The following is a 13,703-nucleotide window of genomic DNA, read 5'->3' on the forward strand; positions in this document are numbered from 1 at the left end:
TCCCAGAGGTCTTTATTATTACCCATGAAGACATCAAACAAAACAGAAGGAGATATTAAAGTAATACATTTGGCAATGACTTATTGCCCAGACAAAATAAAACTATCCATAGTGTTCAGAGCTAATCACGCAATCACACCATAGCTTTCATATAGAATATACAACTGAAAAGCCTGTACACAAGAGCTCCTATTTTACAACATGAATTTTAGACACTAATTACCCAGCTGCTACACAAGGAAGAAACTTGTCATTAACATAGTGGAAGAATGCTGAAACGAGCACACAAGCATTCCAGGAGCCCATTTCCATGACCAACAATTATTGAAGTGCAAGCAGCATGTTCCTACATTTAAACAGAGATTATTCTGAGAAGTTTGTACTAGACAAACTTTAAATCTAGCAGATGTTATCTGAAGATGTCAAAACTTATTCAAATGCTAAGCATCTTTTGGGTTATTAGGCATATAAATACAGTTTGGAACAATGTCTTTTACTTGAGAATTCTGTAAGTATATCTTTCTATCTTTGGATGACAAAACAACAGTATCAGACTCAGAGTAAGCCCCCTTATTATGTAATTTCAGTAAATTTCTGAGTTGGTTTTTAACTCTTTTTATATTGATTGCACCTACTCTGTTTTAGTTGGTAATGTTAAGCTGGACAATCTCTTTTTATGTAAAAAGAAACCCAAAAAGCTCTATTATACAAAAGCTTGCATATAAAATTTTGTTAAAATGCTTTTCAAAGTTCTTTACCTATCTCTTTTCAGTTGTGTGAAGAGAAGAATGCTTTTTTCATTCAAAATATTACGTATGTTATATCCATTTCCTACAAAGAAAAGCAGAAAAAGTTTTGTTTAGAAGCCGTTAACAGTTTTTGAAGTTTACGACTAAGAGTATTTGTCATTATTCCATATATTTTAACAGATAGGGAAGAGGAGCCCTTAATCTAGGAGGCCACCCTTAGACCCAAGTCACTGCATTTTGCAGTGATAACAAGGAAGAAAACCTACATCTACAGTCTCCTTCAGAACTACTTCGAACTCTCCCGATTTCAGTTCTACCCACTGAAGGACAGCTTCTCATATGGAATTCATTCCACTTTCATTTCAAAAGGGCAAAATCAGAGGTATCTAACAATTCTCAATGAGTATGAAGTCACAGCCCTTTCAACACAGTCTACACCTTCTACAGATCAGCATGGAGTGTAACAGGTATTGAACTAATCCAATTGGATTTTCATAATTTTATGTAGGAAATTAGCAAAAAGATGAAGACCAAAACAGTCATATTAATTACTACTATATTAAGCTGTCTGTGAAGCTTCAGACATTATAGTCTGGGACAGAAACAGAATATCAAAGAGAATGTGACTCAATTTCATTACATAATCAAAAATTTTGAAGCCAACCCACCAGAACATGCAATGTTTGCACAACTACCTTCAAAGGTTAGGTCATCAACCAATGTCCAGTGTTGGGTCACATTCCCCTGTTCATAACCCTATTCTTTCCCATTCCCCACTCAAAATTCTTTTTAACCATCATTCAGCTCAGCTTTAATTCCTAGCATGCTAATTCAGTCTAGTCTGTTTCCAACAAAGTGGTTTTAAACACACGTGCTTACCTGCTGGAACATAGAAAAAGTCCCCTGTGGTCAGATAATATGATGTCTTATGCAAGGTAAGAACAATTTTGCCTTGGATAACATGGAAAGCCTTAATATAAACCAAAGGGTTCTAAGATTAGCAATGATCCTTTTGCAAACTTTTAAGAAAACTACCCAAGAAAATAAGCTCTTTGTTTTCCAAAAGCAGTTGTAAATGAAGGTAAAAAAAGAAATAAACTAAAGTAATAAGCAGAGTTGCAACTCCTTTTCCCCACCCCTGCTGAAAAATAAGTTGTGAAACTCAAAAGGAGGGGAAATGGTTTTTCCTCCCCCCGCCCCTTTTCTTTATACTTCTATTTTGCCTGCAAGTTCCAAACAGCAAGAGTGTACAGAGATACGGGTTTAATGTCAAACAAAGCAAGGCAATGTGCATGCAAAATACCTGAGCTAATATTAGCACTTTTTTTTAATTTCTGTTTGATTTCACAACTCAAATGATTCTTTAACATTTCCTGTATTTATTTGCATTTTGAGACAGAAAAAATGAAAAACAAATATGTCAACTTCATATGCTACTTTTAACCATTCTAAGTATTCTTCAAAGTGTTAAAGATTTTCTGTATACATACAGTCCACCATATAAAAATAAATAGGAAAAAAGCATACTTACTATTGTATCCATGTGAACAAACTGGTGTCCCTTTTCTTTAAATGGTTTCAAGACCAATTTGCCAGTTGCAAAATCAGAGGTATTCAGATTTTTATATATTTCTACTGATTCATCTTTAAAGAAGCAGGAATGTCTGTTTCCAGTGTTAATACACTCTACAAAAAAAAAAAAAAATCCAAGAGATGAACATTAAAGCCAACACACAATCAGTTTTGTTATCAGCTCAATAACCACTTTTAAAATTATATACACTATGCATGATATCAGTGCAATACTCCAAAGAGCTGGATTCAGTATTAACTGAAAAATCATGACATCTCACTCCCCTGTCCCCCTTTTTCTCTCCCTCAGGCTTTTTCTCCAGAAAAACAATTAATATTTCAATAGCTCAGTTTTTTCAGTGCTTAAGGAAGCAAGAACATCTTTTTTCTAGATCAGTCCAAAGGAAGACTCTGTTCTATATACTTACTACATAATTCAGAAAGGTCCTCGTCAAACCCCCTCAACTTACCTAGAAGAACTTCCTTATTTGCTATTGGGTCCAGCACAACAGTTGGCTTAGAAGTATCAGCTAGGGTCTGATCCAAATTTGCGGCTATCTCATCCCCTGAGGAGAAAAAAGACCAGCAAAATAATCATTCTACATTTTAAAAACTTTTATTACATCATCGCAATTTTTCCAGAATTTTAGATTTCAAATAAAGTACTTAAATTTATTAAGTGACTAAATAGACTGATGTACACTTTGTTCAAATAAATGGAAATAATCCATAATAATTATTTGAAAAATGTAATTTTCATTGAAATTATTTCTATATGTGATACACCTGAACCCTAAAGAATTTTCCTGAACAATGCCAACTATTTCTACTATGCTACCAACAGTATCTACTCAAAAGCATGTGTGTTTTAAGAGAAGAACTTTTCCAGTAACAGATGCTGTTCTTAAATAGAAGAGGAAAATTAAATACATGATGAACAATGACGAACTTCCTTCTACATATTGTTGACAGGCTGCAGGAGATCAAAGAGATGAAACATTCAGAAGAACAAACACATTCAGTTTTCCTTTTCTTAAGAGATACCATTAAAGGAATCTCACTTTAAGTTCTAAATCAGAAAACTATTTCTATATTGAAAAGAGTTTTTCCAGAGAAGGCAATAGGCTAACAGTTGATGTCACACTTTTCAAATAAAAAAGATACACTAGAGAACTTTCAAGACAGAGCAAATATCCCCGAACTCTCTTACAGGAGTCTCTTAAGCAGACAACTTTAGCACCAGAAATTTCTCTATGGGCAGTCAGAACAAGGATGTCAAACGCAAGCTACAGCACTTTACAGAAGCTTATAATTGCTTACCTACTCTTGCATCAAGACAATCAGGGATGAGAAGAAAGTTACTGTGTTTGAAACAGCTATGTTCCAACATAGCCACCTCTCTACGAGCAAAAACAGCAACAGCGGCAACTTTATAGATATAACCACAGAATTTTTGTAGCGTCAATAAAATTTAGGAAATTCTACTCAGCTCTATTTGTGGGCCTTATACACCTCACTTAAAATTCAAGGATGCTAACAAAAGAGTATCTCTCAGGATGGATGTCTGTTAAATAGTAAATCCATCACTTTTGGACACAGTTTAAATGCATCTAAAGCAGCAAATAATTCTTGTAAGATACAGTATGAACAGTCAATACCAGCTCCAGTTTACATGGGCTGCAAATGACTTGCATAAAAACTTAACAGTTGTGCTCAGAGCAAGGGTTCGCTTGGACCAGGATCCTGTCTCCAGCTACAGCCAAAAGCAGGTACCTCTCCAACCCCCCAAAATAGTGTAACGGAGTAATAACACTTCCCTGGAATACTCCTCGCCTCTAACAACACGCAGCTCACACTATTTAAGAGCTATCAACAGGTAAGTATTCCATGAATTTACCCAGTTCTCCCTTCGCATCTAAATAAACTTTTTTTTATCCACAACTGTCTGTGTGGCAAGCAGTTCACAAGCTTAACTGCACATAGTCAGAACCACTTTATTGTGTTTGAAAAACCTGGCTCCCATTAAGCTTCATTTGACACCTTCTAGTTCTTGTGTTTAAAAAAAAATAAAATTGTTTTATATTCCCCTTCTCCATGCCACTCATCACTTAAAAGGTCTCAGTCACACCCCTGCAATCACCTCTTTTTAGGACTGAGGAGCTTTTGCCTGCATAGCTACTCCTTGTACAGGAGTCCTTCCATATCTTTGACAAGTCTTCTCTATACCTTCTTCGGTCCTACTACTTTATGAGATAAGGAAGCAAACTTACATGCAACACTCTAGAGTATCACAAATTTGTAACTACATTCACTGTCTTCTTTCTTATTCTTTCTCTAATGGTTTTTAACATTCAGTATTTTTTTAAAAAAGGTTATCAAGGCTATGAAGCCTTGTGCTGACTTTCATACCAAACTGTCCATTATTACCTTAAACTTCATACCTGAGTGGCAATGATCAACTCAGAGCCCATCTTTTCCAATGTGAGGTAGGACTGCTTCCCCCTGCCCCCACCTGCCTCCCTTGCATCACCTACAGTGAAGCATACCTACCATTTCTAAACCTACACTCAAGTCCTTCTGAAATTCTCAACAGCCCTAGTTTTTACTACACTGAGCATGATCAATGAACATGGTTCAGCAGCATGGATCTACATATACCTCTGTTGTACAAATTGACTGTTGACTCCTACCTTCCATTTTCCATCTTTTAACCAATCTTTTATCCTTGAAGGAAGTTATCCTCTTATCCCATCACGCTTTAGCCTCCTAAAAAGTTTTGATGCAAGAATCTATTGAACACCCTTGTACGTCTCAATTCGTTTTATTAACCAGACCCCTCTTCTCATGTCATCGCTGACTCACTCATAGAACACCAATACTTCGCAAGGCACTACCTCCCTTCTCAAAACCATTTCTGACCTCCGTGTCCACTAATTCTAGCCTTTAGTACAGTTTCTAATTCATTTGATACAGACATCTACAGATCTCGCTTAGAGCCTTTTTTTCCCCAAGGATCTATGGCAAAATGCCATCTACCAGCACACAAGAACCAGGACGATTTTAATCAAGAGGTTACACAACAGTTAAAAGTTAGTTATTTCATGTTTGAGTTGTTTTAGAACTGTGTCAGGACCACATGATATTCTCCAATTTGTTAGCATCACTTTGTCTATTTGTTCTACAACTTTATATCCGAATGTTTCAGTCTCAAACAAAAGTGCTGGTGAGTCCCCAGAAAGAAAGGTTCTAACATCAAAACCTCTTCCATAGAGAGCACAGAAAAAAAGAATCGTCTGGACTACGGCCCTATCTTCTGAGTACTGTCCGCGTACTTCTGAGTACTGTCTACATGCTGATCATATACTGGCCTTACAGACTCTCTAGCAAAGCTTCCTGTTCACTGGTGTTTAGAAACAGGTTTATTACTCGTTTTTATCCATTTTGTGCCTTGTTCCTAAAGCTTCACTTGCCTTGTTATGTGTTTATATTTAACCTACAATAGTTTAAAAATCTATTGACACCATATGCTACCTTTTCAGATGTGGTATTACAGGTATCAGTGAAATGCCAGGAAGTTTTTGTACCTTAACTGCACATTATGAAACTAAACACATTAAAACATAATTAATCAACGAGCTGATCAAGGACAGAAGTACAGCTTACTTTCTTTAACCCCTGCTTTAAGGGCATCACAGTACTTCTGGTTCTCTCCTTTATCTCTCCCCTTTCCAGCCTTGCGAAGTTCAAGTTTTTACAAGAAGACCGTACAGCATTTCTACAGCTACAGTAAAAGCAAAGTGTTTCTCACATCAGATTACATTAACAAATTTCATCATGTAAGGTTTTCACTTAGAGAGAACACCAAGCTGTCACAGGAAAAAATCTTAAAGCAATAGTGTATTTGAGTATAGTTTTTTCTTAAGAATTAAAAAAAAAAAAAAAGCAGAAATCTGTGTTTATACTTGTCTGACCTCCTTTCTGCTTATGACCGCGCTTCTTCCGTTTAATCTTCCTGCGAGGTTCTGTTTCAGGACACACTATTCCACTGATCACAAGTCCTGAAACAAAAGGAAGTTAAGCAAAGTTCACTAACACATAATGATTACTCTACAAGAATGCAGACTCACACAACCTAAATCATTTTTGTTCAGAATATGTTTCCTCAATGCAGAAACTGACAGCTTTAAAAAAAGTCAGAAAAAAATCCAAAAATACTTTTCAAAAGCAAGCAAAGGTATTTTGGAATGCAATACAACTTGACACTTTTTGAAAAGAATCTGATCATATTTCAGACGAAGAATATTTCGGAAAACCATGACATGAGAATCAAGATTTAAAAGAAAAAAAAATCAACCTTAGGGGCACAAAGAAATGCTGTTTTGAAGCAGACTAATTATTTAACAGAAGACCAAACTAGGCTGAATTGTCAGAAAAAAAATAACTGAGAACAAGATGTATTCTGTCACCTGGGGCATTTAGCACTATGACTGGATAAAATATCATAGTATCTTCTCTAGAAAGCAATCCATACACCAAGAGAAATGCTTCAATGAATGATCCAGTACGTTGCCTCTTTTCCCTACACCATACAGAATCTTTGACACAATAAACACACTAATACTGAGAAACTATTTTGTTCTTCGCGCTACAGTTAAAACAAGTGTACTTAACATTCGCTGCTAATACTGTTTCTACCTGAAAGAGGAGTAGCAAGAGAAAGAAAAAGACTACATGGAAAGATGACTAAAGAGTACCTTGAGACTATAAACAATTTAAACTAATGAGCAAGTGTCTCAAAGCTTCAGTGGCATAAAGTCCGCCCACACTAACTAACCCTTACCATGCTATCAGGACAAAGCAAATAGAACTAATACCTGAAGGCCTCATCGTATAGTTCACGCGCTCCCCTCGCCAATATTCCAAAGGTCTCAGCCGTATCCTTTTTGTCCGACGAACATTAGGTGTGTTGGAGGGCATTACTAATTTAAAGAATGAAAGCATTCACATTAAATAAGAAAGAAAAAACTCAAAAATAGAAAACAATATTCTGTCCTGTTGTTCTATATCAGCTGAAATAACCCAGCTGATATATATACCACATTGTTTTTACGACAGGGAAAGAAAATCAAGTATCACCAAGAGTATTCTTTCACATACATCAGTATTTCACCCTACTTTTTTTTTTTTATTTTTTTTTTTTTTAACACTTTCATCACACTACCTTTCTATTAGATGTCATTCTATATATCTTAGTGAATCACCGAGATATGGACATTAGGGGCTTAAGCACAAAAAACAACAAAGATACTATGAAGACAAACTCCCATGACAAAGACTAAGAATACTACTCAAATCTGAGGGATCTCATTAGCAACAGTGAAAAAGCATTGCCTTGACTGAGGCAACAGGAGAGTAACAGAGAGACTGCATAAATAGCCATAGCCCCTCCTGTTCCAGATTCCCAAATCCCATCTCCAAGGTCCAGAAGAACAGCACTTTTGCCAGCAGAAACCCACACATTTCCAGAACTTCTCAGATATATATTTTCAGACTTACCTATAACACAAGCTGAATTTTCAATTTTTTTAAGATAGCATATATGAATACAGGAAGATTCTATATTTTAGTCTATACAAGAAGGACTAAAAGCTCCCTTTAGGAAAGTAACCTAGTCAAGAATATTCAAATGTTAAAAATAAAATACTAAATAAAAATATAAAAAATAAAAATGGTAAATAAAAAAACGCTTAACTTGTTTTTGAAAATAGGCAAATCTAGTGTTGTACATAAAGTAATAATGAAGGGATTAAGAAAATAAAAACAAATTAATACGGGATTACAATCCACTGCATGCCTGCTGTTCCACCCCATCCCTCCCACATGACCACATGACCACAACTTGGACCACAACAGGAGACAAGGTCAAATGAATCCTCAGTTAAATTGTAGTAAACTACTTCAAATTCTCTTAGATTTGCCACAGATTAAGAGGACACCTATGAATTGGTGAGAGAGCGAGCAGTTACCGAACAGTAAGCAGTGTCTGCCTCAACATTAAATGAAAAAGGGAAAGGTGATAGTTAAAAAGATAACTGTCAAATACAATAAAAAAGGAAAAAGTCAGTCTTTTAAAGTAATCTAAAGATTAGAGCAGGGTTACGCAGTACCCTAACGAGGGATGAAACAAGTCTTATCTATAAATACTTTCTGCATTTTTCCTGCCTGTTCTCCAAATATTTTTCAACTTAAAATTAAGGTTTTGAAGAGACAACATTGCATAAAGTATTAATGAGGCTTAATAAATTAATGCATGAATCCTTTTCTGGGGGTTTTCCTGCATCTCCCTTTGTGCAATCTACATCAACTTGGCAATGCATTTGTATTTATTTTAAAATACCTTAATGTAAGCCTATAATCTTACCTATTTTATGTCGTGCTATCTTATTTGACAATAGATCATTTATTTGACAATTCAAATCTTCAGAGTTATCTGAAAATACATTCAAAAAAATCCATCAGAATACTGCTCCCGACTTCAATATTCAATTGTTCAATATATCTGCTAGGAGCAACTAAAAGTAGTTACGAACGAGATTCCCAAGTCCCAATTTCTTTACACAATTATGAAACCTTTGATGTAAATAAACAGCATATATAATTTTTATGTAGAAGAAGCTTGAAATTCTATGAAAACTAGGCATAGAAGTAAATATTCCTCAGATCTATCCCTCTGAGAAAAAGTATTAGCAAATTATAACTACACACACAATTCTATTGATCAAAGTGCAAGATCATTCAGCTTTACGCCACTCAAGTTAAGCTTCAGAAGAAAGTTATTTTCAAAACATGCACAAGGTAAATAAGCCCTGATTCCGTAAGGCTGTAAACTTCAATCTAGGGTAGCAGGAAGTGATCAAACACAGTACAGTCACATGACAACACACCAAATAGGTATAAACTGAGTATTAAAAGTTTGTTCAAAATGTTTTAGAAAGATAATTTTATCCTGGTAGGCTTTATGCCAAACCACACAGTGCTTGTCCTCCCACAGCTAACACAACATAAAGCTGGCATCTGTATCACATACTTGGACAGAAATGTGATCACTCCCACTCCAATTTGCATTTGTTATTCTGGACAAGCCAGGAGAACAGAAATAAAATAGAAATTATTACAGAATTGTAACCTTAGAAGCATATACAGAAAACATAGGAAAATATCAACTTTAAACATTACCTGAAGATGAATTATCCTGTTTACAAGCAAAGGACTTCCTTTTGGAAGTAAATTTAACACCATGTTCTAGTAAAGGTCCACTTCAAAGAAAAGAAAAAAAAATTGCTTGAAAATGTTACATATCAAAGGAACATTACAGCAAAACCAGGAGTGGTGAATCAACTTTTTTCACATCACACAGTTTTTCCTTCTAAATGCCTGTCTGTATCAATTAGACACAGAAACAAATGACTGCTAGCTAGAAACCACAGGTCCCAAATCCATCAAACAGAGCACACTAAAAACTCTTCCTCTACTCAGTCAACACACAGCCAAACTAGTGTTCACATAGTCTCTCTAGCCAGACTTACTAAAATATCTTTCTTTTTTCCCTCCTGTTCAGAAAAAAGAGACCTTCTCCTTTTCTTTGCACCATGATTATAAAAATCCTCTTAAAAAAAGTGTTTTACATACTGTAAGGTAAAGGCAGAAAAATAGTTTATAATTTAGTTGTAAGTATCAGGTCATAAAACCTTCCCCACAACTTTACAATAATTAACATGTATCCTTCCCCACAACTTTACAATAATTAACATGTATGCACTTCTACCAAAGAGAAATTCTCCAGCAATCAAGTTATTTATAACAGGACTTTAGTAAACAGCCTTAGCATCAGTACCTGTAACCTTCCTTCCTTCCCCCCATCTTTGGCTGCACTTCACTGCCATTACAGTGGAAACAGATCAAGTTCAACAGCTGAAGGTAGCTAGGACCCATAAGAAGTCCAAAAGGTGCACTTTAATTCTGTATCAGTGCACCTACACTTTGTAGCACCAGTTTGTCCAAGTCAAAGTCTGCAGTAGGGTCATGTAAATTAAAATACTAAAGTTTTCAGTAGAATCACAACATAAGAATTCAGTAAATCCAGACTGTCACTTACATTTGCTTTCTTATTAAGTTTTCTTCCCATGAAGTAGAAGTACATGCTTATCTACATGCACAGAGTTTGCATTCAAGATACTACCACATACCCTACTTAATGGCAACAAAGTTATTCATACAGTTGTTACTAGATCCTCGAGTGCAGTACTTCTGTTTAAAAATCACATGCTAACATGGAAGCAAGCTTCAAAGTAAAAAATCCCCAAAGACAAAAATCCTATTGTGACAGCTTATTCACCACAGGAAAAAGGATTTTATTATTTCATTAGCTGTATTAGTAGATGCCTCAAGCATGAATCCTGATCCCTTTCTACTAGATTCTATATTAACACAAAATAGAACATAGTAATTGTAACAGAGGGATTAAATGCAAATTTTACAGACAACTGAGGAAATTACCTTCTGTGATTCATAGTTTTCTCAGCTGCAGAGGAATCTCTAGAAAAGAGACAATTATTATTACTACGTGTACTGGAAGTAAATAATTTTACTTAGTAAAAGGAACCATATAAAAGAGGTTTTCAAAAAACCAGCAATACAAAAAACAGTAATACTCAACTATACTGGTTAAAGAAACTTCCTGTTTTGATTAACAATCACCAGTAAAGTCACTTCCATTAAAAATAAAATTAATTGAAGAATTAAACATTGTATGGTCTGAATTTATAAACAAAGTAACACACACAAAATTAATACTATAGTTTTCCACTACTATGAAATCTAATCTCAACATAAGCATTTTGGTTAGTTTTATCAATATTTACATTTACACTGAAGTAGTAGTTTCTAAACATATCCACATACCCAGAGTTTACTGGAAGGTGCACCTACTTCTCCCAGTGCACTCCACTCCATTTCTCTAGCCTCACTATTCCAGACTTTAGACATCTCTGCTAACATCCAAAGGGCTCTGATTTTCTCCCAACTCTGGCTATCCTACTAATGACTGCTAACAATAATAAATTTACAAAACATAGCATAGGAATTCTAAAAACAAGATTCTCATAACAGTATTAAAAAAAAATTTTTCAGCTCCAAGACTGATGGAAATAATTATAATATAAACAAGTCAGATTATCCAGCATTCCTATCCACCAGAAAAAAAATTCAAACACGACAGTTGCACACCAAGCAAAAGAACTCTAAGGATGTATATTATAGTCAGTAGGTTATTCCTGAAGTGTCCACTATAAGAGTACTTTGTACCTTTTTCTGAAACACTGGGCATTGAGTACTGCGAGGTTACTAAACTCGATGAAGAATTCATCTTAGTTATCTGGCATATGCTCAGTGTTCTGTGAAAGGATTTCCCATGACATGTACCAAAAAATGACTCAAAATTCAATTGAATGGTACCATTTTATATATGACTAGCTGCATTTTAAACCACAAACATAAATCAGTTGTAATAGTTTGTCTTCAGAAGTCTCCTCTACAACCTCATAAGACAGACTGGTATCTTAAAAAGTTATCCTACAGGGATTTTTGCTTTTTAACACTGGATCTGTTACTCAAATCTGAAAAGAACTCTGCTAACTCCAGTGTAAGCTTCCTTATGTAGGAGGGGCTACTAGATTTGGCAGCCTGCCTTTGCTAATAGGATGTTAATTACACCACTACATTTCTCTATTAGCTATTTAATCAGTCTGAAACAGTCATATATTTCAGCTATGCAATTACTGCTTAAAAATTGACAAAACAGGTTTCATTAACAATCAAGCTACACTGCATTTTTTAAAGGAATTAAACAAATCACTTACTGTGATCCATGTTGCATGTTACGTTTTCTTTTGTTACTTTTTATTTTAACATCTGATGGCTTGGGTTTTTTTTCTACCTTGTCCTGCAATGAAGAGCTCTCGGAATCTGTTGTATTTTGAGGCTTAACATCCTCAGAGTTCGAGCACACACTTTTATGGGCTTTGTGATGAATCTCTTCAGGTATTGTCCTTGGAGACTTAGCTGATGATCTCTCCTCACAATTCTGCACAGTGTCTGTGAGATTCTGCAGTAGCTCTTTGGCTTTTACTGGTGTTTTGTTATTTGTATCACCAAGTGATTCCAATGAATGCAAAACATTTTTACGTTTTTCAGAGTTAGCCAAATTCTGAATCTTAGAAGTCTGTAGTTTCAAATGCAATGGTGACAGAAACACTTCACGTAACTTCACAGACTCTCTTTCAAGCCCTTCTTCACCAGGTTCACTTCCAGAACTCTCCACTGTTGGTAACAGAGGCTTTCTGTTGCTACTTTTCTTGCCAAATGCTTTCATTTTCTTTCTAGCACTTTCTGACAATTTCTTAGATACTGTATCTTTTGAAAGTTTCTGCTTAACATTTTGTTTCTTGTGAACTAAATGCTGAGAAGTTCTTAAAGTGGACTGCACATAGTTTGAAGACTTAAGATTCTTTTTTGGCCAAAGAGTCTGCTCCTGTTGATCTCCAGCTGAAGGCATAGATGAATCCTCACTTAGCATCACCCTTTTTTTACATCGTTCTGCATCAGATGCTTTTGTGTCTAATCCAGACAGTGATAACAGCAATTCTTCATCTTCTGGTTTCCAGGATGTGCCTTTTCTCTGTTTTGGAGAGTCTTGCTTAAGTGCTTCCTTTTTAGTCTTTTCTGTCAATACACAAAACACATGGATATTAATACCTTTTCCCCATAAAAACTTGAAGAAATACTTTTACCTGTGAACACACAAAATTTAACCAAAAGATCATACAAAAATAAAGCATCACAAAAGCAGGTTTTTCCCTGACGAATAATAAGGCTTTCTTAGCACTACAGTCCATGGAGAATTCAATATAGAATTTTTGGTGAACTTAGTGTCTATTTCCTAGCAGGAAAAAAAAAAAAAGACAGAAATGTTCACATTCAATCTGCTTTCCAGTTTTCAGTTCTTCCCGCTAAGAAATCCTTCCGAACTAATCCTCGGAAACTGAATCCCCATTCACAACACACATCTTAATCTTCTTAGAGAGACAGGAGTAAAAGCTTGAAGGTACCTTCCTTCTTCATTCCGTCTGTAAGAAAATGAGGAAGTTATCACTGCTAACTTAATTTTTAACGTCTTAACAGGAAGGGCTACAAAAAGAAATGAGCAAAGACATTCTCTCTTGCTGCCTTACATAAACCCAAACCTCCTAACTGTGCATCTGCAATATCAATTAAGACTCTGTTAACCTGTCTCATCTCCTTTATCCTCATTTCCCAATAAAACCA

General features: G+C 35.4%; 1 protein-coding gene across 4 annotated transcripts in view; it reads right to left on the bottom strand.

Moving 5' to 3' along the window:
• The window catches only part of CENPC (centromere protein C), a 32,169-nt gene that overhangs the window by 11,155 nt on the left and 7,311 nt on the right, over positions 1–13,703 (bottom strand). For 3 of the 4 annotated variants that reach the window (XM_064510245.1, XM_064510242.1, XM_064510244.1), the window contains exons 9-19: positions 13,487–13,504; positions 12,239–13,100; positions 10,878–10,916; positions 9,558–9,637; positions 8,743–8,811; positions 7,196–7,300; positions 6,293–6,379; positions 2,792–2,887; positions 2,281–2,435; positions 1,629–1,719; positions 759–831 (exon numbers count right to left, since the gene is read on the bottom strand). In XM_064510245.1, the coding sequence (XP_064366315.1) occupies positions 759–831; positions 1,629–1,719; positions 2,281–2,435; positions 2,792–2,887; positions 6,293–6,379; positions 7,196–7,300; positions 8,743–8,811; positions 9,558–9,637; positions 10,878–10,916; positions 12,239–13,100; positions 13,487–13,504 (1,675 nt within the window). The remainder of the gene's footprint in view (positions 1–758; positions 832–1,628; positions 1,720–2,280; positions 2,436–2,791; positions 2,888–6,292; positions 6,380–7,195; positions 7,301–8,742; positions 8,812–9,557; positions 9,638–10,877; positions 10,917–12,238; positions 13,101–13,486; positions 13,505–13,703) is intronic. The other variant, XM_064510243.1, reaches the window with a different exon arrangement.

The sequence above is a fragment of the Dromaius novaehollandiae genome, chromosome 4, assembly GCF_036370855.1.
Source record: "Dromaius novaehollandiae isolate bDroNov1 chromosome 4, bDroNov1.hap1, whole genome shotgun sequence".
Taxonomy (NCBI): Eukaryota; Metazoa; Chordata; class Aves; order Casuariiformes; family Dromaiidae; genus Dromaius; species Dromaius novaehollandiae.